The sequence below is a fragment of the Sarcophilus harrisii genome, chromosome 2 (assembly GCF_902635505.1).
Source record: "Sarcophilus harrisii chromosome 2, mSarHar1.11, whole genome shotgun sequence".
Lineage (NCBI taxonomy): Eukaryota > Metazoa > Chordata > Mammalia > Dasyuromorphia > Dasyuridae > Sarcophilus > Sarcophilus harrisii.
Window position 1 is genome coordinate 598274766 of NC_045427.1, and position 26203 is coordinate 598300968.

General features: G+C 40.7%; 1 protein-coding gene across 13 annotated transcripts; it reads left to right on the forward strand.

The window, feature by feature from the left end:
• Positions 1-25630, forward strand: PARP6 (poly(ADP-ribose) polymerase family member 6). Of its 13 annotated transcripts, none has more exons than XM_031956337.1 (24): positions 3-705; positions 4595-4630; positions 4820-5010; positions 5743-5820; positions 6501-6595; positions 7083-7143; positions 7461-7551; positions 7970-8036; positions 8955-9104; positions 10210-10420; positions 11041-11094; positions 13048-13143; positions 13617-13709; positions 13865-13990; positions 15156-15221; positions 16245-16312; positions 17883-17931; positions 18224-18336; positions 19720-19792; positions 20502-20571; positions 23459-23538; positions 24450-24513; positions 24754-24838; positions 25242-25630. In XM_031956337.1, the coding sequence occupies exons 3-24, from the start codon at positions 5008-5010 to the stop codon at positions 25342-25344; spliced, it is 1896 nt and encodes a 631-aa protein (XP_031812197.1). In that variant the 5' UTR covers positions 3-705; positions 4595-4630; positions 4820-5007; the 3' UTR covers positions 25345-25630. The 13 variants fall into 13 exon arrangements, 12 of the variants coding, with proteins under 12 accessions (XP_031812207.1, XP_031812197.1, XP_031812200.1 ...); XM_031956340.1 differs by having other exon boundaries at positions 4946-5010; XM_031956338.1 differs by lacking the exon at positions 3-705 and adding an exon at positions 1940-1962.
• The last annotated feature ends 573 nt before the right edge of the window (positions 25631-26203 follow it).

The following is a 26203-nucleotide window of genomic DNA, read 5'->3' on the forward strand; positions in this document are numbered from 1 at the left end:
GACTAGCGGAGGGGTGTCGGAGAGCTAAGGGGGCACCGGCCCTCCCCCAGCCTGCCGCGGGGCCGGCACAGATGCCCAAACCGGGGCTGGCGGGATGGTATTCTGCGCGCGCGCGCCGGCCCAAAGCTTCCTCTCAGCCCCCTCACCCGAACAGGCGGGGCCCGGCTCCGAGAAGTCCGTCCCTCTAGTGCCACGAGGAGAAGGACTTCACGCAGCCGGATAGGGCTCCCGCCCAGCCACGCGCGGCCTCGCGCCAGCCCTGACCTTTCCCGAAGCGGGCCCACGTGACCCGAGCGTAGCCGCCGAGAGCATGCGCAAAGCGGCCCTGCCCGGCCCGGCCCGGCCCGGCCCGGCGCGCCTGTGACAGGAACAACGAAGCGAGGGAGGGAGGCCGTGGGGAGGGAGAGCGGAAGAGTTGGAGCGCGGGGACTTTCCTGGCCGCCGGCCGCCCTCGTTGCCGCCGCGGCCTCTGCGGTCTCCCCGCCCCGCCCCGCCCTCGGTTCTGCCCCCCTCCCCCCACGCCTGGAGCCGGAGCTGAGGAGGAGGGGGCGGGGAGGGCCGAGCCGGGCCGGGCCGAGGCGCCGTTGCTTTCCCGCCCCCTCTCCCGGGGAGCTCCCAGCCTCCGGGCCCCCGCATCCCCGAGCCCTCTGTCTTCCGGGAGCTGTGGCGAGGCCAAGGCCCGCGATCGTCGGGAGCGAGCCAGTGGTGAGCGCGCGCCGGGGAGGAGGGGGGGGAGGGCCTTCCCGGGGTTGCCATGGAGACCGGGAGAGGACGATGGAGACGGGACGAACGTGTGTGTGTGTCTGTCTGTCTGTCTGTCTGTGTCGGGTGCGGGGGCATGAGGCTGGAGACCCCGGGTGCTGGGGAGGGGGCCAGAGAGGTGGTGCGGGAGCTCACGGGAGGCGATGGGTTTGCCGCTGCCTCCTCTCCCAGAAGGGGCTTCTTCCCATCCCTATTTTTGCTCAGCACCTGCCTCGGGCTCTTTCTCCTGCGGGAGGCCTTGTTGTGACCCCTGCACCGATTGGAGAGCCGTGGGTCTGTGTGGCACCCTTTCTGTGTGCTTCTCTCATTCTGACTTTTGTCATATTTAGTGTAGTGGGAAAAAATAACAAGATTTGGAGTCGGGGACCTGGGTTCGAATCTCAGATCTGCCACCTGCTTCTCCGGTGACCTTGGGCAAGTTAACTATGAAATAATGGGGCTGGACCAGACGACCTCTGGGTTTTTGTTTTTTGTCTCTGTTTCTGTGTGTCTCCTTCCCCCTTTTGTATACATACTTGTCTCTTCCTTCTTCTGAGTTATACACTCTTTGGGGACAGAGACTGACATTTTAAATCTTTGCCTCTAAGTATTGTAAAGCCTTGTTGTGAATTGAATCCAGAGAAGTCCAAATCAGAGTAGTTTTTGTCCACTCTAAGGAGGTCTTTCTTTCGACTTGTCAGGAACAGGAAGAATATTTCTAAGATGTACAATGGATATAAGCAGATGAGCACCACCCCTGACTCCTGGGAACCCAAGGCAGCCTGAGATTGCATTTATCCCTTTCCCGGAGAAATCTTGAAACATTCTGTACAGTTGTCTTACCCTGAAAGGAAAAGCAACAGTACTGATGGCAGAAGCTGGTCCTGAACCTATAGGGATGGCTTCTACAAGATAACATAAATAAAGTACTTTACAAACCTGTCAATACCTAGTTAGGTATTATTCTAGAGTCTGATAATAGGAAAATAGTGATAGATGCCTTACAAGTATATTATTTTGTATGGTGCTTTGATGTTACTTAATGTCCTCAGTGCAGGTACTTTACCGCGTTAGGAAGGGACTTGGAGCACAAAACTGAAGATATTAGGGTCTCATATATGATTAAAAACATATATATGTATATACACAAGAGTGAAACTTGCTTACTTCCCTTCTCTCCACATATCTTATTTTCCAGGTTTACCTTGGTGTTGATATGATGTGAGTTCCCATCTTCACCTGAATAATTTTTTTGTTCTTTCACATAGTCAGTGTTTAATAAGTACCCTCTCTCTCCCCTCCCTCTCTCCCTTTGCTTCTCTTTCCCTCCCTCCCCTCCCTCTCTCCTTTTCTTCTTCCCTTCCTCCCTCCTTCCTTTTTTCTCCTCAATCCCTTTCTCTCCTCCCTCCCATTCCTTTGTCCTTTCCTCCCTCCCTCATTGTCCTTTGCTTTTTCTAGTTCTAGGTTCTTTCCTTTTGATCATTATGGTATACTGAGTTTTTCCTTTTTTCTTGGGGGGAATTGCCCTATTAGTAGTTTAACATTCCTCTCCCCCTCTCCCCCCAATTTTTGTTGAAGTTTAAACCAGTTTAAAAATCATATATAGAACTTCACATATAGATTGTTTGGACATAGATTTTATTTTACTTTAACAAAAGTCCCGATTGTTTCTGGGATTTTTGTTTTGTTTTGTTTTGTATTTGTAAGGTGGTTGTAAGGATCAAATGATAAAAGCCTACACAATATGCCTAGCGTATTGAAGGCACTATATAAATGCTTATTTATTTCCTCAGTTCTTTAGTGTATATTTTTTTCTTTTTAGTTTTCAGGATTCTTATAATTAACTTGTAATATTCTAGAGACTTAGACATCATCCTGACCTACCCAAGGCTTGTTAAATGTGTATGTGTGTATATGTATCCACACGCAAACATATACACACATTCCTTCTTTTAAGTATCTCCCTGGAAGACCCATGCTGTGTTATAGCCTGAAATTTGGGCCTGATAAAACATAACTCCAAAAAATGGAGGTAGTCATTTAATGTATACTTTACATATTAAAAAAGAAATATGGAGAAAAAAATCTTTAAGCCAAATGAAACTCTAATGGTAGCATTTCAGACAAGGATGATTTGGGAAGTATTGGGTCAGGGGAGACCTTTCTGATATTTCATGTTGTAAATATCATAGATGGCCCACTTCATCAAGACATTATTTAGATATAGTCTATATTTACATTTAATTGTAGTTTATAGTTTAAAAAGTATTTTTACATATATTATTTCCTGGTTACACTACAGATAGAAGAAATATAGGGTGAGCTGTTTTCCATGGTAGAGGACATATGTTTTTGGTAGCTTTTGAAGTTGATTCAGAAGGTCCTTTATTATATAGAATATACTTAACACATTATTACTCTATATTAAGGCAAGTTCTATCATCACTTTTCTGTTGAGGCCTCTAAATATTAAAAAAAAAAAATGGATGGCTTCTGCTCTAGATAGAGTTTTAACAGGACTGAAGCTAGTTGATCCATCAACTCCTTGAGGCCTTTTGGGGTAGGGGAGTAATATATGAGCCATAGAGGATCTCTACATTGGCATCTTAGGAGTACGTCTTTTGAGGGTATTTATAGGAATTACGGTTGAATCCTCTGTTGTTTGAGAGGAGCAGCTTCTTTTTTTTATTTATTATACCTTTTATTTACAAGATACATGCATGAGTAATTTTTCAGCATTGACAGTTGTAAAACCTTTTGTTCCAATTTTTCCCCTCCTTCCCTCCACCCTCTCCCCCAGATGGCAGGTAGACCAATACATATTAAATATGTTAAAGTATATGTTAAATACAATATATGTATACATATCAATACAGTTATTTTGCTGCACAAAAAGAATTGGACTTTAAAATAATATACAATTAACCTGTGAAGGAAATAAAAAATGCCAGCAGACAAAAACAGAGGGATTGGAGATGCTATGTAGTGGTTCACACTCATTTCCCAAAGTTCTTTCGCTGAATGTAGCTGGTTCTATTCATTATTGAACAAATGGAACTGGTTTGGTTTATCTCATTGTTGAAGAGAGCTACGTCCATCAGAATTGATCATAATATTGTATTGTTGTTGAAGTATATAATGATCTCCTGGTCCTGCTCATTTCACTCAGCATCAGTTCATGTAAGTCTCTCCAGGCCTCTCTGAAATCATCCTGCTGGTCATTTCTTACAGAACAATAATATTCCGTAACATTCATAGACCACAATTTATTCAGCCATTCCCCAATTGATGGGCATCCACTCAGTTTCCAGTTTCTGGCCACTACAAAGAGGGCTGCCACAAACGTTTTGGCACATACAGGTCCCTTTCCCTTCTTTAAGATTGAGGAGCATCTTCTTAGGTAGGTTTAGAATACTTTTTTGACCTGATCCTTTCATGTTCATCAAAGAATGTCCAATGTGATTAGGGCCAGAGTAAATTAAATTATTGAGAGGTTCATGGCATTGTTAATACTTATGTGGGAAGAGATGTGAAACACCAATCTTGCAGTTAGTTGTGAAGTGACTATAGGTTTTAGGATAGAGACAGTAAAGTTGCAAGGAAATCTCAGGATATGTTGATTGAGGGATTAGAGTAATAAGGTTGACATTGGCCCTTCCTATTTTCTTCCCTCTCTCCCCTCCATCCTGCCCCTGCTTTTGAGTTAGTCATGAAGGACAATGATTCTTTATGTCTCAGCATTTAGTATCTAGGCTTATGGAGCTGAAAGTGATATTGACCTAGTAGAGGCTACTTATGACCTTTTCCCTGCCTTTTAAACTCAAAGAGTCTATAATGTTTTTCACTTTTATAGCATTTTATCTTCTACAAAAGGATTTTCTATCCATTGGTAAGTTCTGTTTGCATGTATATTAGTATATCTGTGGGTGTACATGTTGATATGCATACATATGAATGTGCTTATACATGTACATTTATAAAGGAGCTTGTATGTTTATATTTATATATGCCTGCTTATGTTGATCTTGCTTATGTTGATGCATGTTGGATGTAACCAACCATTGTCTCCCTCCTTTAGGACAGTAACTTGATTATCACGGTAACGCAAGAGCCCATTAAACCTGGCAGATATCCAGTCAGTCTCTGATAACATTCCTTCCCCTTCCTTGTATGGTCTTCTGGATGTCCATCTTGCTGACCTCAGTTGGTGGCATGGAGGGGCATTGCCTAATGCTGACCGGGAAATGTGTGTGAGCCACTGACCCAATGGTGAGGAATTGCTTTTATGATGCAGATGCATAGACACCTGTCATGGAGGTTTAATTTCTACAGCTAAATTTTTGGGGATATACTGTGGAAGAGTAGGTACTGGGTAGGCCTGTTACTTTTTTCTTATCCTCTCCTTTGGCCAGGTCTGAAGGTAGAGGGTGGGGGAAGATAGCAGGTAGGGTGGGACGTGGGAGAGACTTTAAGAACTAGGTTGGGGGTAAGAATGTTTAACTTAAGAGGAGCCACAGGAGAGAATGGGAAAGATGAGGCAAGACAGAAGCATTAGGGAAGGGATTTAATTAATTTGGTTGGGGGAATAGAGAATCTAAGGCAGGGATCTCAAACTTTTTAAATAGGGGGCCAGTTCACTGTCCCTCGGACTGTTGGAGGGCCAGACTATAGTAAAAACAAAAACTTTGTTTAAATAAAGAAAACTTCATAGCCCTGGGTAAGGGGAATAAACGTCCTTAATTGCTGCATCTGGCCCACAGGCCATAGTTTGAGGACCTCTGAAAAGAATGTCTGTGGGAATCTAGGGAGCCTGGATATCAACCTCAGAAAAAGAGATCTGTTGTTGCTCTCCTCCCCCTCTCCCCCGCCCCACCTCTCCAATTCCTATTCCCCCTTCTTCCCCTTGGCTCAGTTTTTTTTTAAACAACCTAGGAACTCTACTGTATGGGTCTCTCATTCCTGCACTCTCTCTTGCCCAAGTATGCTTGTTCTTCATTCTAGGACATTAAAAGCCAGTACTGGACTGATGATGATTCAGATGGGGACAATGAGTCAGAGGAATTCCTTTATGGAGTACAGGTGAAGATCTACTTTAGGATAACCCATGGCTGAAAATTGTGACTATAGTTATATCTAAAAACCGTAATGATCCCAGACTCAGAACATGGGGATGTGGTCATGTTCTCTCCAACTCAGGCCTGCTGTAGAAGAGTTGGGACAGTCCCTATGGAGGTAGTCATGTATAGTTGTATGTAGAAGTAATCAATCTGTGTTTTGCCAGCCACTTCTCTTACTAGTCACTAACAATAGAGCTTATTGATCATCCTGCTACCAATTCCTAAAAATTATCATTGCTCTGAATAGAGTCTAAAGCATAGGAGTGGTAGAGACTTTCCTTATACAGAGCCTACTTGAATTGTTTTCTGTGTTTTTCAGCATAAATTCTATATTCTCACCCCTTCCACTAGTTTGCTCCAGGGTTATCCAGAGAGATATAGTTAAAACCAAAGCCATGATCTAAGGCTGGGAGGGGAAATCAGAGATTCTTAAAATGCATGACGCTTGGACTCAAAGAAGAATTAATACTTCTTATTATGGGTATGGGTATCCTGGGTTACCCAGTATCTGTTGATAAAGTCCCTCAAGTGGTATGCCATATTTATCCTTTATGATCTAAATTGTGAAGCTACTTATTCTTGTCCCTGGAGTTATCTTTTGTTTATTCTTCCTTATTGTCCCTTTGTATGTCACCCATTTAGGGAAGCTGTGCAGCAGATTTATATCGACATCCACAGCTTGATGCTGACATTGAAGCCGTGAAAGAGATCTATAGTGAGAACTCAGTGTCCATCAGGTGGGCTGAGTGGGGTTGGAAGGACTCTTTTCTTCAAATAATTCCCGTAGAATAGATTCTTAACTATTTTGTTTAGATTTTTAGTTGGTTTTTTTTTGATGTTATGGACCCCTTTGGTATTCTAATGAAACCTGTAGACCCTTTCTTAGAATGTTTTTAAATGCATAAAATTTGTAGTACTGTAAAGGAAAGCAATTATGTTGAAATGAAAATGCAATTTTTCCCCCATCCAAATTCATAGATTGCTTGAAACCTAGCCATAGATCTCTTGTGATTCCGTAGATCCTGGGGTAAAAACTCCTGCCCTGGAAGAAGTCATCATCAAATGAGTGACTTGGGGTAGAGAACCCAGATTAATCTTTACTCTCTTCTGCCCCTCTTGCCATCTGCATTAGTTTCTTAGGCCAACACCTTCCCTGTCCCCCAACTTTTCATCTTGCCCCAACCACTCCTAGATTCTTACTTCTAGCCATATATGCTTCTGCAGAGAATATGGAACCATTGATGATGTGGACATTGACCTCCACATCAACATCAGCTTCCTTGATGTAAGTGATGGTGATTTTTGTTCAGAGCATGTTGAGAAACATTCCCAAGCTGAGTAGGGGAAAAGGGGAGGGCCGTGTTATCTATGTATTCCCTTCATAGTATGTTTTTTAGGCTCTCTCATTCCTTAGACTATAAGCAGATAATGATTGGTATGGCCACGTGCCTGCATTTGAATTTAAACATGTGCATGTGTGGCAGATATCAAGTTTATTTGAGTATATGTTTATGTAGGTATACATACCCCTTCCATAGCCATCACCTTCTGTTGTCATGAGCAAGGTTGTGATCCAAGCAACCTTCTACCCTTTTCCCCCAGGAGGAAGTCTCCACGGCTTGGAAGGTTCTTCGGACAGAACCCATTGTGTTGAGGCTACGGTTCTCACTCTCTCAGTACCTCGATGGACCTGGTAAAAGTGGCTATTGGGACTTGATTGGGTGGGGTCAGGCAACATTTTTGTGTGTACAGCATTCCCTTCCTTTCTTTAGATCTTGAAATAACTAAAACAGGAGAGAGAATCTCTTAGGTTTTTCCGCCATCCTACCTTTTTTGTCTTAGTTCTCTTATTCTCAACTCCTTGGCTGGTCTCTTTTGGGATTAAATAATTCATAGCCTTTGTTCTAAATGTATTCCCTTCACTCTCTATTGTCTAAAGGCCTTTGAAGCAATTTTGCTTAAGTAACTGAGAAAATCCTTTTTATTTAGTTGTGTCTTAAGAACCTTCTCACAACTCTATACTTTTCCATTCCTTCCCACTTAATGGCACTTGATATGTTCTTGGGAACTAAAAACCATGTGGATACAGTTTTCAATATTGTTCTTTGCAGAACCATCAATTGAGGTTTTCCAGCCATCCAATAAAGAAGGGTTCGGGCTGGGTCTTCAGTTGAAAAAGTAAGAATTCTGACCTTTTCTAGTTATTACAAGACAGGAGGGGGGTGAATGGACAGTCAGATGAGCAGATGTACATATGTGTGGATGGTTGGGCAGATAGGTTTTTGACCAAAGATTTCCTTCTGAGAGATAACCAGGGCTGAGAAGATATTGACTATTTATTCATTCTTGAAGCCAGTGGGAATTGCTGGGATTTTGCAGTAGTTAGGCTTGATTGCATCTCAGTTGCATTGATTGGGATCCCAGTAGGGAATGTTGATCTCTTTATTCAAAGGGTCTATCTTGGATCATTTCAAGGTACTTGATGTGGTCCTCACAGATTCTTTTTCTTTGACTTTGTCCTTAGTTATTTGAAATATATCACAATCTTAGAGGTCAAATGATTGATATGCCAATTGTTGGTTTTTCCTTGGAGAGGTGACCAGAGAGAATAGATAAGGAAAGAGACGTGAGCAAATTTTGTTATATTATTCTCTTTCCTTGACTTTTCAGCAAAATTCATGCTTTTCCCCCCATCTTTATTTATATCCATATTATTCATATTGACACTAAATAATCCCTTCTGGGCTATGTTTTACTTCTACTCTCATTAATATATAGGGTATGAACTACCAGTCTGCAGATGCCTTATGTAGGAAAATCCCCGGGGTCTCTAACAGTATAGCCTCCTAATAATCGATCCCATTGGGTAGATGCTACCAGTCTTGGGGCCACTAGGAGAGAGTCCCTTTCTTTTCTACTGAGGACTCAGTAAAAGGCATATTTTCTGTGTACCACTTGTGTTAAGATCATGAGTCTTCTGCTAGAGTTGACCTTGAACTGGAAATCCAGGTGTGATTAATTTGTGGTGTTCATTCAGTCCTTGATCATCCCTTTTCTATTGAGTCTGTTGAAAACTGCTCTTTCTTTTCTCCTGAGGATCCTTGGAATGTTCACATCCCAACAATGGAAGCATCTCAGCAACGACTTCCTGAAGACCCAGCAAGAGAAGCGGCACAGTTGGTTCAAGGCAAGCGGTACCATCAAGAAATTTCGAGCAGGCCTCAGCATTTTTTCACCTATTCCCAAGTGAGTATAGGTCTGGAAGCGCCAGCCCTCCTCTACTTTTTCTTATTCTACTTTCATTTTTCCTACATCTTTTCATGATCCTTATTTTGTGGATTTATGCATTCCACCCCCCCCCCCTTTTTTTTTTTTTTTTTTTTTATGCTATAAATCAATAAACAAAATATACTAAGCATCTACCACATGCTAGACACTGCTAACTACTGGGTGATATACAAAAAAATGAAACAAGCTTTGTTCTCATGGAGCTTATATTTTGACTTATCCACTATCTCCAGGAGCTATTCTATTTCCTTCCCTCTGTCTTGTTCTTTCACCTCCATCTGACACATTACCCTTCTATCCCTTATGTCCTATTCCTCCTACTTCTCACCTCTAGTCTCCATTACTCTTTCTTCTGATCCTGTCAATTACCCTTTTTTATCCCCTTGATCCTAGGGAATAGGTATTCAACCCCATTCCCTTATATGACCCTTATCTTTTATTCTTGAGCATAATAACCACTCAATTTGAGTTGACTGAGTATCCCATTACTTGTTCTCAAGCACATGTTTCTGTTGCTGATACTTTCTGGATGCCCAGAAACCAAGTGTTCTCCAGGTGCTTATGAAATGACTATTAAGGGAATAAATAGGTAAATCTTGGTATCATGTTCAATATAGTACCCTAGTCTTACTCTCAGTAAAATTAAGGACTTAACCCTTTGGGATGCAAACATTTTGCACCTACAGTATAGATATTTCTTTGTGTACCTTGCAGATAGTAGGCAGTATTGACTGAATAAATGCAACAGGTGTTGCACACTAGAAATCTCCTAGTCTCCTTTGGCTAGCTAGGGCAGGACATTTATTACAGAGACATAGAAGTGGGTCTCTTCTGGTCTTGGTCTTCTAGTGTTAGACATGTGAATGTATATAGTCAAGTAAGTCAAAGATATTTGTGAGACATAAATATGATTGTCTCAGACTTAACTGAGACTCTTGTTCAGGCTTTGGGATTTTGGCCATGCTAAACTTTGTCTTAAACTTGGGTCCCTATTCTCTGTCTTTCTTCTGGAGTTCAGGCAGGTCCCTGTTGTATTACTTTACTCTTTGCTTCCTTTCTCTAGGTCCCCCAGTTTCCCCATTATCCAGGACTCCATGCTGAAGGGCAAACTGGGAGTGCCAGAGCTGCGTGTTGGGCGCCTCATGAACCGTTCTATATCTTGTACTATGAAGAACCCCAAAGTAGAAGTGTTTGGCTACCCTCCCAGCCCCCAGGCAGGTCTCCCCTGCCCCCAGCACGTGGGCCTCCCTCCCCCAGCACGGACCTCTCCCTTGGTACATGGTCTGGGGAGGAATTGGTTGGGGGGGGGGGGGTGGAATTCCACCAACAAGGAATGGTGGAAATGGGAAGACTAGCTCCAGGGATTAAGGCTTTAGATTTCCATGGCTTTGGCCTACATAAATATCTGCTGAAGTGCTATCAGTTATTGAATGATGTAGGTTGAGGGTTCAGAGGATTGAAGGGAGGGGGATGTATTTACATGGAGATTGAATAATAGGTTAAATTTTTCTTGCTCATTGATTTCACTTTAGTAGATTCCCATAGTGCCAGACCATTAGGTAGAAAAGACAGACCTTTTGAGGGGTGGTGATATAAAATAGGTTAGCACTATTTCGTGGCTGAAGTAAAGCTTCTTAGTCAGTGGCTTCTGTTTTCTACCTTTTCCTTCCAGGAAGAGGAACAAAGGTGATCATATCACCTTTTCTACCAGAGCTATTAAACAAATACCTAAAGGCTCTAGACTGTCAAGTTTGGAATTTTTTTCTCTTATCTTAGAATTGTCTAGATTTGAACTTGGCTATGGGCCTGATGCTCTAAGGAGAGTTTTGTGGGGTTAGAGTAAGTATTGTAGGCTGCGGAAAGCACTTACAGGGACCTTCTCTTTCCTTGTCAGGTCAGTGGTCACTGCAAGAACATTCCCACCCTGGAATATGGATTTCTTGTCCAGGTAAACAAGCTTGGGCCCCATCTAAATCTCTTCATATACTTCTTATTGTTGGATTAATTTTTTTCTACCACATTTGAACTGCATATTCCATCATTTGATTAACTGTCTTATATATCCCTCTATCCCACCATACCTCCTTCTCTCTTTATCTTTTGCACTTGGGTTTTTAGGATATGAAAAAGAAGGCATGATTCTTGCCCTCAGTGTGACAAAACTCACACATGAAACAATTAGAAAGTAATACAAGCTTAGTATATGACTTATTGCCCTCTAGTAGCTTTCCTTTACCAAAGACCATCATTACTTGCCATGTACTTTTTTTTTTTCCAATTTGTCCTTTTGAATTTTCTTGGTTCCATGCCTTTGCTCACACTAGTCCCTTTATTTGGAATTCTCTGCTTACCAATTTCTTCCCATTAAAATTTTACTTATTTTTCAAGTTTAGATGCCATTTCCTCATCATGGAAATCAGCTTGAAAAGCTCTCATGCTCTTCTGCAATATTCCTAACACTGCCCAAACTTAATTCCAAGTACTGCTTTCTTCTGTTATAAATGTGAGCTATTATGCCCATACTAAAGTCTTAGTGATTATTCATGATAATATCAAGGTTATATCAGTGGACTGCAAGCTTTGTCAGGTCCTTCCAAGCTGGAAGAGCTTCAAGAATGTGCTTCAGGATGAATTAGTATCTGTTAGCCTTTCAGAAACCAGCAGAATTTAGAGATTCTCATCACTAGAAGACTTGTCATCAGCCTATAATTTTTTTTAATCACAGCAATTCATGAAGACCTTTTAGTAATGCATGAAGTTATGCTCCTTATTGATGGTAGAAATATCATAGATCTGTGGGTGCAAATAGTGAATTTACATAGGGTTTTAGTGTTAATAAAATACTTTTCTTCATGTTAGTCCATTTGAATTTTACAGTGACCTTATTAAATAGATTGTAGTAATAACAACAACAATAGAGTGGCATTTATATAGTGCTTTTAAGATTTGCAAAAGCATTTTACAAACATCTCATTTTATTCTCACAACAATCCTGTGAGGTAGATGCTGTTATTATCCTCATGTTACAGATAAGGGAATTGAGGCAGAGAGAAGTTAGGGGACTTGTCACATAGCTATTGAGGGTCAGAGGTCACATTTTAAAACATTTATTTCCAATCTCAGGTCCATTGCCCTTTCTGCCTTGCCACCGAGCTGCAAATATATCACTTCCATTTTACTTCTGAGGAAATTGAGGCTCAGAGAAGCAAAATCATTTGTCCAAGATAATAAGTAGTAAAGCCTAAACTCTCATTTTCATCTTCTTTCTGCTGCATTATATTGTTTTCCCTACTAGATTGTACATATGATGGCCACCCAAAGAAAAAACACTGGGAAATGAATGTAAACTGTTTGCATTTTTGTTTTTCTTCCCGCGTTATTTCTACCTTCTAAATCCAATTCTTCCTGTGCAACAAGAAAATTGTTTGGATCTGCACACATACATTGAATATATATTCAACATATCTAGGACTGCTTGCCATCTAGGGGAGGGGGTGGAGGGTGGGAGGGAAAAATCGGAACAGAAGTGAGTACAAGGGATAATGTTGTAAAAAAATTACCCTGGCATGGATTCTGTCAATAAAAAGTAACTAAAAAAAAAAAAAAAAAAAAAAAAAAGGATCAACTGATGGAAAAACAAATTGGCTTTTCCCCATGAAAATGAACTAGGCTTCTAGGAATACAGAAGTATTTTGGACAATTAATTCTGCACTTATTTGCCCTGAATATTAGCCCCTATGTGCTGAGATGGGGTAGTGTAGGAAACAGGAAAGAAGAGAAACAATCTTTTTCAGATTGTTTCCCAAACCTAAATGTATGGGTAGGTGTGCAGACTTATAACTACAGGAGGGCATCTCATAGTGCCTTGGCAAGATGTGGCTCTACTCCTTTTATCTTGCAGATTATGAAGTATGCAGAACAGAGGATTCCAACGCTGAATGAGTACTGTGTAGTGTGTGATGAGCAGCATGTCTTCCAGAATGGATCTATGCTTAAGGTATAATCTCTATAATTCCCCTATCTGTACCCTTCTCCTTGGACAAATATTGAAAGTAGAACTCCTGATAAACATATTTCTTTTCCTGGAGCCCTACCTCAAGGACTTTAGGATTTGGGAATATAGTCTCTAGAGAAACTTGGATGAGCCCATCCTGGAGCTGTCACATTTTCTTTATATTGTCTCTCTATTCCTGCCTGAGCCTATTATTCATTGGAGGAGCTAGTTTGTCCAGACTTTTAATGGGATCTAAATTGGGATTTGTTTTTATGAATCTGGGCCTTAAATTGTATTGTAGTAGACATCTTATGCCCTTTAATAGCATTCCTTCCAAGTTGTGACTGATTATTAATTTAAATAAGACTACTCACTTATTGATTGCTTTGTTGCTGATGGTTAAAAGAATCCCAGATTCTTTAGTCTCCTTTAATTTAGTCTTCCCTCTCTGTCTTACCCATCCATTACTTCCTTAGCCAGCTGTTTGTACTCGAGAGCTCTGTGTCTTCTCCTTCTACACACTGGGAGTTATGTCTGGAGCTGCAGAGGAGGTGGCCACAGGAGCAGAGGTAGGAAAGAGTGGAATAGGTGGGGACAGATTCAGATAAAGAATAACAAAAGACACTGAACCTTCAAAAAGTAGAGGAGAGCAGAATGGAATATGATTCTCAATATTGAAAAGTTTCCTCATGTTATCTGGCTCTCTGTTCTCCCTTCTACTAAGGTGGTGGACCTGCTGGTGGCTATGTGCCGGGCAGCATTAGAATCTCCAAGAAAAAGCATCATCTTTGAGCCTTACCCCTCTGTTGTGGATCCCAGTGACCCCAAAACTCTCGCCTTTAATCCTAAGGTAAATGTGACTGGGAACAAGAGGAGAAGAAGGGCAGGGGACATAGGACAATGGGATTGAAGGATCGTGAACCATAGAGATGGGAAGCATGGGAGATTCCTTGTCCCAGAGGATGGAAGGAAACGTGTTGTAGAGGGTCTTGGAGCCTAATGTGGGCGATCAGGGTGTAAGGATCTGAGGATAGAAGGAATTTTTGCCTTTTATTTTGAAGATACGACAACTAAGGGAGCCTAGTAGCTAGAACTACTTGGGGAGCTATTTGGGGATAGTGAGAAAGAAGGTTTGGCTTCTTTATTATCAAGAGAATAGGCAAATAGGTAAGTGTAAGAGACTGTTCCTTTCATATATTCTTGTTATGGGGGAAGTCTTGTGATTTGAGGTCCAGATCCCACTGTGGAAATGATTTGACTTGAACTACAGGTCTTCCTTAGCTACTTCTACTGTGAACAGCCTGAATGTTTTCCCAATATCAGGTTTTTCTCTTTAAATTAATCAATTACAGTGTATAAATTATACATATATGGGTGTGTGTGTGTGTGTGTGTGTATATATATATATATTTTTTTTTTTTTTTTTTTTTTGCTGAGGCACTTGGGGTTAAGTGACTTGCCCAGGGTCACACAGCTAGGAAGCGTTAAGTATCTGAGGTTAGATTTGAACTTGGATCCTCCTGACTTCAGGCTGGGAGGCTATCCACTGTGCCACCTAGTTGCCCCATATATGGGCATATTATTATAAATGTCTTGCAAAGAAATATAATTTTTATTTATATAGTTTTTTGAAGAGGTAGTATGGTGTAATGTAAAGAATTTAGATTTGAATTTGGATCAAAAAACCCAAATTTAAAATCTTTTTTACATACTACTACTTACCTAATTTTAAGCAAGGCCTCTTAATTTTCTAGGCTTTAGTTTCCTCATCTCTGAAACTGTGGAGATTAGATTAAATGACCTTTGAGATCTCTTTTAGCTCTAAATCTATGAAACTGTTATGTCAGAAGTATCTTATATGTAGGCATTCAGTTTTGGGAATAAGGAGAAGAGAATTTAAACACCTTCCTTGCTCTTAAAGAACTTAAATATAGTTGAGACTTTTCCTTTCCAACAATTGGTTCTCTTTTTTTCCCCCCACATGGTGGCTCTTCACTTTTCCTTGACTTTCACAGAAGAAGAACTATGAGCGACTTCAGAAAGCTCTGGACAGTGTTATGTCCATCCGGGAGATGACCCAGGTATATGCCTGTTCCTTTGACTGTTTACATGCATCATTGTTTTGTACTGTTTTCATTTAGCTCCTGCCATCAACTTGCCTTTCCTTGATTTTTGCCTTACTGACTCTATTGCAACTTTTCTTAAGTTTTATAATTTCCTTTGCCTCAAAGTCCTATATGTTCTTTATTTTTTCATACTCTAGGAGTATTCAGGATAGCGAATGGAAGGATGGAATTATCCTGTGAGCATTTAGGGTGAATGAAGAGTATTTTGCAGGTTGGGATAGAGGGAAGAGGTTTAAGTAGATAAAAGGCCTAGCCTCTTTCCTCATGCCTCTGGCAACAGCATCTTCAGGAAGCACAGGGAAGCTTCTGCCCTGAAGTTACTCCTCTTCACATACTCTATACCTTTCTGCTTCATATCTGTTCCTTCCTTTCTGTGACTCCTTGCTTAGATATTTGGAGATTAATTTTTATTCATGTTACATATGCCCCTTCTTGCAAATAAATCCAGAATATATTAGGAAGCATATATTTAAAATGAGATTCAATTTAGTTTTCATTTATATACATGTCAGGGTCACCTTATTACATAAAAGTAATGCTCTAAGGAGCATCTGTGTGTTTTATATGTGTTTAGCTATTTTTCATACATATAGCTTATCTTTATATTTGGGCTAATGGTTTTCTTAGAATATTGATCATATCTGGTAATACAGTGTGTTAGATAAAGCATGGGATCTAGAATCAGGAAACCTGGATTCCATTTCTGCCTTGATAGTTATTAATTGTCTGACTCAAGGAATGTCGTTTAATTTCAATCTCATTTTCTTAATTTGTAAGATGAAGAGGATAATGTAAGGTTATGAGAAAATTTCTTTATAAATAAGCCTTTGAGTAACATAATATATTTTATCTATCATTTAATATTTCTCCTTGTCTTTGAGTCAGTCTCAGGGACCTGCCTATAGAAAACTGAAATTCACTGGTGGAAAGTGTTTCTTTTTTCCTTGGGAGTTAATCTTGCGGATATTGTTTCTGTAGGGTTCATATCTGGAAATCAAGAAACAGATGGACAAACTGGATCCTTTGGCCCACCCTCTCCTGCAGTGGTATGGATGCAGTGACCACTCCCTCCTGGGGGGTACGAAAGCAGAGACCACTCCCTTTTTTGGGGGGGATGGATGTAATGGCCATTTCCTTTCTTCTGTGTTTGGGTTTGGATATGGATGAAGATCACTTTTCCTTCCTGATTCAACAAAAATATTTACTTTGTTTTCTTCTGAGAATGAATAGCTCCTACTTTGCAGAAATAATATCTTTATCTTCATTTGATTTACAAAAATTTAGCTCCTACAAGGAATTTACATACTTCTTTAAGTTCTCACAGGTTTTCAGTGGATATCTGAAACTAATGTACATAGTAGGTGTTTTAAGTACTTGTTACACATAGAAATAAACACTCCTTACTACATATATTTAAAATTCCCACATACTTGTAGAGGTTTATATCTCCTCCCTTCCCTTCCTTCTCATCACAGAGGGTCTGTTCTCCCAATTGGGCCTCTTCCCCAAATAATGGGTGTGAAGTAGGGGAGTCAGGCTGATACTCTTCCTTCCCTTTTAAAATAGGGCCTGCAAATTAAAGTGCTCTCAAGTTTCATCACTCAGAACTGCTTGGGGAAAATTGTACATCCCCAAAGCCTAGGAACTGCTTCCTAGGCTGTGCTTACGGTTACTTAATATTTTCCCCTAATTTCCCTCTTTTTTTCTGTTCTTCTGCTTAGAAGTAGCATAATTTAGTAAAACAGAAGTTTCTCCCTTGATCATAAAGAGACTTTTATCTGGTGCTGCTTTGACAAGACAGATCAGAAACAGTCAAATGACATTTAACTCAGGAAACTATTCTTCAGAAATTCTTGATATGCTTGATATCAACCATCTGTGTGCTTTTATCTGACTCCTTTTCCAATTTGGCCCTCCTTAGAATTTTTTTTAAAAATCTGTTTTGTCTGTTTAGTTTTCTCTTTCTCTTGGTCTAGTCTAGACGGTTGTTCTGTCTTGTGGCCAATAAAGGAACAGGCTAATTTATCTAGTTCTTTGGTCTTCTTTCTGGGCTAAATTATTTATTTAGTAAACATCCATTGAACATCTGTTATGTGGAAGACATTTAGACTGAATGAAGCAGAATGGTACCTAAAGCCTTGGGCTTCTCACTCTGAGACCTAGGTATAAAAGGTTTCCAAGGCTGACTAAAGGCTCCCCCCTTATACTCCCCTATCTTGGACTTTATCTTTTTATCCAATCCCTTTTTCTTGTGCTCTCCTTAACCTTGCCCCATTTGTCAGTCTTTCATTCATTATTAGCGCCTTGGTTTATAACTCTTAGTCTCTTGACTTATAACTTCCTTTTACACGTGGAGTATTTGAGTATTGCCATTCATAATAGTTAAATTAGTTGTGGACCTAGCAAATAGCTTCACTGTGATTGAATAGCACCTCCAAATACTGCTATTTACATGCATTAAACTTGGTTACAGTACTTGAATTTCTAGATGATCTTTTGCTTGGGTACCTTTCCCTATTAATTTTAGAGAGAATACCTCCTTTAACTCTTATGTTTAGGTTGGTCCAGACTCCATGCTTGTTCCATGCTCTTTCCTTCATCTCTATTTTTCCTCAGGATTATCTCCAGCAACAGATCACATATTGTCAAGCTACCTCTCAGCAGGGTAAGTGTCCCCTGACCTCCTCCAAATTCTTTGGAACCCTATAAGTTATTTGAGAGATGGGATAGGGAGTTGAAGGCCAGGGAGGTTTGGTTTTTGTTGCTGACCCTAGTAGCTCCAGGCTTAGTTGACAGTCTGTTGTGTCCCATATTGACCATCTTGGTGCTTCAACATATATTGATCCTATGGGAATCAGTCTATGCTCCTGGCTTGTTTACTTCTTGGCTCCATCACTCCTCCCTCCCTGATCTCAATCTCTGCTCTGTCTCCCCTGAATACCCCCCACCCCGGGCAGCAGCTGAAGTTCATGCACACCTCTCACCAGTTCCTCCTGCTGAGCAGCCCCCCTGCTAAGGAGGCCCGGTTTCGGACGGCTAAGAAACTCTACGGCAGCACCTTCGCCTTCCAGTGAGGGAGAGGAAGTAGGGGCTGGGGAGGATTGGGGAGGGAAGGAACGGGGGAGCATTTGTCCCCTGGGATTATGGATGTCAGGGTTCTGTTTATATATGTATATGTTCTGTACATGTGATTCACAAAATAGATAATCAAACTGTCATCAGGTGTTTTGTATGTGCAAAGAACTATATTATCTTGGTAGATAATACAAGGCATAATATATGATCCTTATTCTCAAAGAGTTTTTAGTCTAATTGAGAATATATGAGAATAAATAGCTCTAATGCTATAAAATTTGGGTTTAAATGAGTGCTGTAGACAATGCTGGAAGAGATTGCTGAAGACCGAGATAGGGAATGGGACTTAATCTAAACCTTAAAAATATTGCTTGGATTTATATAGGCATAGAAGAGGAGTGAAGTCATCACAGTAGACTGGAACTATTTGAGTAAAAACATAGAAGCAGAAACTTGTCAAATTTGTTTCAAGGTCAGTGAGTGAGAAAATCAGTCTAGCTGGACCAAGAAGTTCTCTTGGGAATAGTAGTAGAAAATAAGACTGAAAAAGTAAGATTGGAGACAGTGTTGAAGAACTTTAAATTCCTTAAGCTAAGTAGTTTGGACTTGCCGATGGTGATAGAGAACCATTGAAAATTTTTGATAGAAATAATAACTTAAAAGGGAGAATTAGTGTAGTATGCAAAATGGATTTGGAAAAGGGAGAGACTGAAGACTGAGAGAACAATTAAGAAACTATTATGAGTAATAAAGTGGACCTGGATTAGGATAGAGTTGTGGGAATAAAAAGGAGATTGCAGAAGGCCGAGGGAAGGATTTGGGGGTATTTAAAAGAATGGAGTTAAAGATAACTTAGAGATTTTGATCCTTGGGTGACAGGGAGAATGATGGTACCATTATTAGAAGTAGAGAAATCAAGATAGCAAATCATAGATTGAGAACTCGAAGGGACTTTTGAGGTCACTGAGTTCAACCCCTTAATTGTATAGATGAATTAAGTGACTTCATCAAGATTAACCGGGTAGTAATTGATAAGAGGTCCATACTCAGGGTCTTTGATCTAGCATTTTCCCTGTATACCATATTGCATTTGATTTAAGCCCCATGAGATTCAGGTGATAATAGGAGATTAGAATGGAAATGTCTAGCAGATAGTGGGGCATATGAGTCTGAGCTGGAATCTGAAAAATAAATTTTAGAGTCATGCATAAGAGGTGCTAATTGAAACCATAATAATAGGTGAATTTTTCTGTGAGTACATATGAATCTTTCCATCTCTTTGTGGGTCGGAGAGGGTGGATGGCATTATTAGGTCTTGGGGGCTGTTTCCAGGATCTCACAATTCTGGCGGTTTGTGTCCTCTATTCCTGCCTTCCAGTGGGTCCCACATTGAAAATTGGCATTCTATTCTGCGCAATGGTCTAGTCAATGCATCCTACACTAAACTCCAGGTAAGAGCAGGGCCCTTTTCCTCCTCCTCTACCATCCTTACTTTGTAGTAGTGGGAAATTCTACAGCATTCTCCTTTCTGTTCCTACTAATTTCCAAACTGAAGCCTTGGAACCCTAATTTTTCTTGATGCTTCACCATATCTATCCAAGGGATTTAGGAGATCAAGATCATATAGAGACTATAGCTGGTAAAGACTCAGTTCTAAGGAGAATATGTTGGGGAAATCCATATATTAAGAATATTACTGTACTCTAAACTTGGGGATTGATGAGCTCAACTTCTGTAGTAGGTGACAGAATTCTTAAATGATAGAACTTTTCCCTGTATGCTTATTATCTCATGTTGACTGGTCAAATCTCTACTCCCAGCAACTCTGGGAAATGGTTACAGAGAATCTGTTTCTTCTTTTTTCACCTTCTCCAACCCTGGCCTTACTTCTTCATAGCATCCTGTATCCACAGTAGGAACATGGACTGACTTAGTGGTTTCATTTGCTCCATTCTTGTCCCTTAAAACATGGAAGGGTTAACCCAATTAATTCATGATCAAAGCAGGTGACTGTAAGCCTGGAATTGGTTAGGAGAAAGACAGAAGGACAAATAGGAAGACAGCTCCTCTACAACTATGTTAGGAGGTCCACTCCCTCTTGGAGTCATTGGGAGGGGGGTGGGGCAGTTTATGTTGCTCACCCTAGTGTTTCCCTGCAAGCTGCATGGAGCAGCGTATGGCAAAGGCATCTACCTGAGCCCCATCTCCAGTATTTCCTTTGGATACTCAGGTAAGTAGTCTGTCTCTTTCTGTGGCTGCCTAAGCTTTGTTCACATGTCTGTTTCACTTTCATAGACATATGGTCTGTGGTGTCATCCTGCTTACTTTACTCCATGGATATACAATCTGTCATCTATTCTCTCTATAGGCACTTGATCTGTTATCTGTTTTTTCTAAATGTAGATCCTGTCCTTCCCAATGAATCCATTCTTAGAACGACTCTGCCTTCAACCCCTTTTGATCCTAAGGCAGGGAAATGCTGAACAGGCTCAGCTTTGAAAGAGTGTGGGTGGGGAACTGAATGAGCTTTTCTCCTGAAGCCCTGTTCCTAGAGACATATTATTGATAACAGTATATCTCTGGTTTTTTTGCCAGGTAGGGCAGATTTCAGCAATACTTATGTCATGATGTTATATGGTTTCTTTCACCTTTTTGCTGCCACCCAAGAGCAGGGTCACATATCCCTTTACTTTATTTCTTGTATATCTTCATTATTGCCATATTCTCTCAGGTTATGACTAAGTGCAAAATCCCTCTCTTCCATACATGAAAAATGATTAGGGCATAGATTCTATCCATTTAGGCAGTCTCAAATATAAGAAGAGATATAGAGTCCAGTTGTGTTCAGTTGAGGAGATAAATCTTATTTGTGATCCCTTGTTTCTGGATTTTTTTGTCTCCTAGTTCATTTCCTTCTCAGACCAGTTCCTCTTCTATATAGTTGTCTCCGAGAAGTATATTTTATATCTAGTCCTGCCTGTAGTTCAACCTCATCTGCTTTCTGTCCAGGCTCTCTGGATCTTAGTATTGGTTCCTAGTATTACAGCTATAACATTGAGATTATGTTAATTTATGGAGAGTTGCAGGAAAGAATTATTCACTGCCCTTCAGCCTCCCACTCCCCCTATCAGTACTGTTGCACACAAGCAAAAGTTTGATTATGTTTGCCACAGATGACTTATATGAGAATATGTTCATTTGCCTAAATCAAAATATTTGTTATCTGCATATCTTCCTTCCCTCCATCTTCTCAGTCTTTATTCTATTTCTTAGATAGCTCAAAGCCTATTTGGTTCCTCATCTACTGTAGGAAGAGTGTTAATGGAGCTTTTGTTGATCTAGTCATTGTTATGAAGGCAAATGCTACAGATCAGAAGTTAGGGAAATATGAATTGATATGGAGTTAGAATAGAAATGGAATAGAAATGGCACAGAACCATACATGGGTCTGTGCTTTTCCATCTGTAGCTATGTTCATTTCTTTTGGGGAACTTGTAACAGTTCCTGTCCCAAAATCAAAATGTTAAACAAAATGGCCTTTCATATTTCATATGGTTCATATCGTATCCCCTGATAAATTGATTGGGGAAACTGGCAGGAACATCATAGATTTGAGACATATGAATAGTACAGGTGGAATGGTTTAGGATAAAAGGTGGAATGGCTTGTCTCACAGAGATTACTACTAAGACTCCCTGTAAGGATCAAGTGAGCATGTTTTATGTTTTTTGTAACTCTGGGGTCCATAGTTGGCAAAGGCTTAAAAGACTGTGCTTATTTTTTTTCTAGTAGAATCAAACTTGGAATTTGAATAACTGGTTCATTATTTACTACCCCTGTAGAGTTTGGGTGTTAATTGTGACTAGACTTTTGTCATTGTGCATCTCGTGGACAGTGTTTTCCAGGCTCAGGGTGGATTTTGAGATTTGGAGTTAAGGTCTTAATATAACAAAGGTCAGAGGATGATGAAAGATGATTAAGTTAGAGGAGAGAGAAGGTAGAAGTGTATATCTGTCCAGCAGGACAATTACATCAGCACCCACAGCATCTTAGTCTAGTCATTGAGATTTCTGTTGTATTAGGCTCTACTTGGGTTATGATTACATCATGGGTCAGGCATCTTGGTAAGAGTGGGAGAGACAGAGATGAGATTTTTATTTGTCCTTATAGCCTTTTCAGTTGGCCAAGGATTGGCCTGTGGAGGTTGAAGTTAGTTATATGATAACTTAATTTCTCATCTGAAAAATGAGGAGTACTTGTAGTATCTATCTCACAGGGTTGTTGCAAGGATCAAATGAGAAAAAAATTTATATGTATATGTGTGTATATATACATATATATGTATACACACACACACACATATATATGAGTTCATAAGCCTTACAATTCTGTTAGCTGTTAATATACCAAAAAATTGTAACACAACTCTGCCTTTCCCTGAGGCTATGACTCTTGCCAAGTTTAAGTCAGAGGTAGAGCAAATTCTGCTGGAATGACTAAAGAGTTTAAGGGTAGGGTTCCAGTAATTCCTAATAAATATGATCTATTTTAGTGGCGCCTTTTCCATTCCTGCCCTTCTTCATGGACCCTGACAGCCTGTAGCAAGAACCTTTCATATCTCCTTTTCTTTTTTCCTCTTTTTTTTTTTTTTTTTTTTTTAAACTTTTCAGGCAGCTCAAAGACAGTTGGGTCCTTTTCCCATAGATTTGGACTCCATCTCCAGGGGGAATACTCAGATATACAGACCACTTGGGATTCTTGGACAAACATTGGGATGCTCAGCGAAGGATGGTCTTGGGTGGCACAATATTTGGGAAAAGTCGGGGAAGGCCTTCTGAATGGAGTGTTAATTTACATTTCACAATCTCTTACATGGGACTGGACTTCTTGCTTCTTTTGGGTGTTGCTGGTCAAATCTGACATTGCCATATCCTGTAACCAGAGATACTTCTTTCCATCCTATGATCAGAATGACTATCTTTGTTCCTTCTGTTCTTGAGCTTGCTCCCTCATCTCACTCAACCCTAACACTTGATACTCTGAAATTCATGTTCCATTTCATTCTCTCACTCATCTTATCTTGGGTTGATTTTATCTGATCTATTGGCCTGTGGCAGGAATGGGAAAAGGACAGCATAGGATGCCTTCTAAGGATGAGCTAGTCCAGAGATACAACCGGATGAACACCATCCCTCAGGTAATCTTCTAGAAATTTACAGGGGCCAAAGTGGGATGCCTTGGGCTGTAGGGGACTGGATAGTGAACAAATTCACTTCATTTCAGTATTTATAGGATTATAGGATTATACTGGCAGAGGTAATATACCGTATTATACCGTAGAGGTAATCTGTTCCAACTCCTTCATTTTACAGATGAGGAAACTGAGACCTTGAAAGGTCATAAGGAAGTAATTACTGTCTCTGTGATTCTAAATCCTATGCTTTATCCATTATACTGTAATTCTGGAGCCTACAACATCTAATATTCCCAGTCAACCTTCCATACGTGTGCTGACAGGACTGAGCCTACTTAGTTTTCAAGATCAGACAAAATTATAATTTACAAGTGATATAGTTGTAGATAGATAGGCAAAGACTTCAGTTATTTCAGGTTTGAGGAAATAAGTATATGGAGGACAAATGGTGGTTATCTTGTGGGCAATATGATGAGTTAGTTGTTCCATCAAATGTAAAGGCTGGAAGTAGAGTAGGTTATGTGGAGAGTACAGTTCTAGCCTTGAAAAATTAGTGCTTTGTCTTTGAGTCCTTAGCACCTAGCACTTAATAAAACTTACTAAGTTGAATTGGATTATGGAAACACATAGTATATTCCAAGAACACAAGACAGCAGGCATATGAATAAAACTCGACAAGCTATATTGTGCATTTGCTTATTTAGGCAATGTAAAATGTACACATGCTTATCCACCTAGGTTTTTGTTTATGGGTTAAAAAGGTAGTAGTGGGGAGAAGGAGTTATTGGAGGAAGGGTGATTTCAGTCCTAGATTGATTTAGTGTAACTGTCATTCCTGGTGGTGCTGTTCTTTCCTCCCAGAGAAAGCTTTCCAGGTCACCCAGCTCTGTTCATAATTTCTTCCTGTTTTACAGACCCGATCCATCCAGTCCCGCTTCCTTCAGAGTCGAAATCTGAATTGTATAGCACTATGTGAAGGTGAGTGAGTGTATCCCGCTCTAAGTTTTCCCCAAACCTTGTTCATTTTGGTCACAGGTAAAGACTTTGAGCAGTTCTGGGGAATCATACTAAGTTGAGGAGTGTGTTTTGTCTTTCATGATATTTTTCTTTTATGTTTTCCTCCTTACTCCTTCTTATTTACTTACATGCCTTCTTGGGTATGACTAGATCATGACCCATGAGCATTTCGTGTCTGATTCACAGTCCCTTTTCCCACAGTAATCACATCCAAGGACCTCCAGAAACATGGGAACATCTGGGTGTGCCCTGTGTCTGACCATGTCTGTACACGGTTCTTCTTTGTGTGAGTTGGAGAGGGTAAACCAGGGAGTTTATGGAGGGAATAGGGTTTTGGATAGAAGGAAACTGCTGCTTGGAAAATCTTTTTTATGATCAAGGATTTGGATCTGAAGGAACCTGCCTTAGGGTGGTCAACATTACATGGAAGGGGTAGTACAGAGAGAAAACTGGTCTGCTGGGAGGACTCCAACATTTCCCTGGATTTCTTCCTCATCAAATTAGAGAATAATACATTTCTTTTGGGAGGAGAAATAGAGTGGGGAGAGACCTGTAAGGCAGGGTGTCTCACATGTTCTATCCTTCCCGTCACACAGAACTTCACAGTTCCACTCCCTCATGCTCACATACTTCTCTCCTATCTTGCTTATATTCATTCTGATTCATTCTCACTGTTCCCTTTCTGACAGATACGAGGATGGTCAAGTAGGTGATGCCAACATTAACACTCAGGACCCCAAAATCCAGAAGGAAATCATGCGTGTGATCGGAACTCAGGTTTACACAAACTGAGGGGGCCCTGGCCCTCATAGCCCTCTTGTTCCCTTCCCTGACATGAAGGAAGGACCAACCCCTCTCACTGTGGGACCCAGGAGGCCATTCCAAGGAGCCAGAGGAGCTGTCCCAAAGGGGCATGCAAGGAAAAAAGGAGAGAAATAGCCCATGGGAGAAATTAGCCTGGGATCCATTCCACATCTGGACAGCCCAGTCTAACCCCACCTCCCCTCTTACCCCCTGTATTTCCCTATTGACTTCACCTTGTTTGTAAATAAACCAATAAAATGGAAGGTGCTGTGGATTGGATGTTGTCCATGTGGTCTGCCTGGAATAGACACTTGGCCAAGTGTTCACTTTAGGGCAGACAACCATTCTCAAAGAAAGTGGTATTTTTTTTGGTTAGTGAGGGTATTGAAATACATCTCTTCTCCCACACTTTCCTCTTTGAGCCAGTTTATTCCTGGGAAAGGGGAAAGGGAAAAGGGAAAAGGGAGGTATTATTTTGGCTCCAGGGGCAGGAGAGAAGGAACTTTTGAGCCTGTTCCCTAGCCAATGGTCATACTGCTGAGAGTTGCCAGGCCAAATGTTGAGAGGTCACATTATTCTCATTCCCTCCTTTTCCCTCCCAATGGACAGTCTTTCAGCTCAGGATCCAGTGCAGTCCACAAATGTGTCTATAATCCAGGGAGAAAGATGAGAGTTCCTTCCCTGTGGAATTGTATCTGACCTCTGTTTCATCCAGATCCTCCACCTCCTTTCTCCAGATACACACCTGATATAAGTTTTGAGGAAAGTAAGAGAAATCATTTATGAGGAGGGATGCAGGTTAAAAGCTTTTCAGGTTCTTTCTCTTCCCCATCAGAAGTCAGAGTTA

Coding starts and splice junctions, on each gene's coding strand:
- PARP6 (XM_031956337.1), top strand. Junction 11,095..13,047: donor AATATGGATTTCTTGTCCAG/GTAAACAAGCTT, acceptor TTTATCTTGCAG/ATTATGAAGTATGCAGAACA. Junction 18,337..19,719: donor GGCAGCACCTTCGCCTTCCA/GTGAGGGAGAGG, acceptor CCTGCCTTCCAG/TGGGTCCCACATTGAAAATT.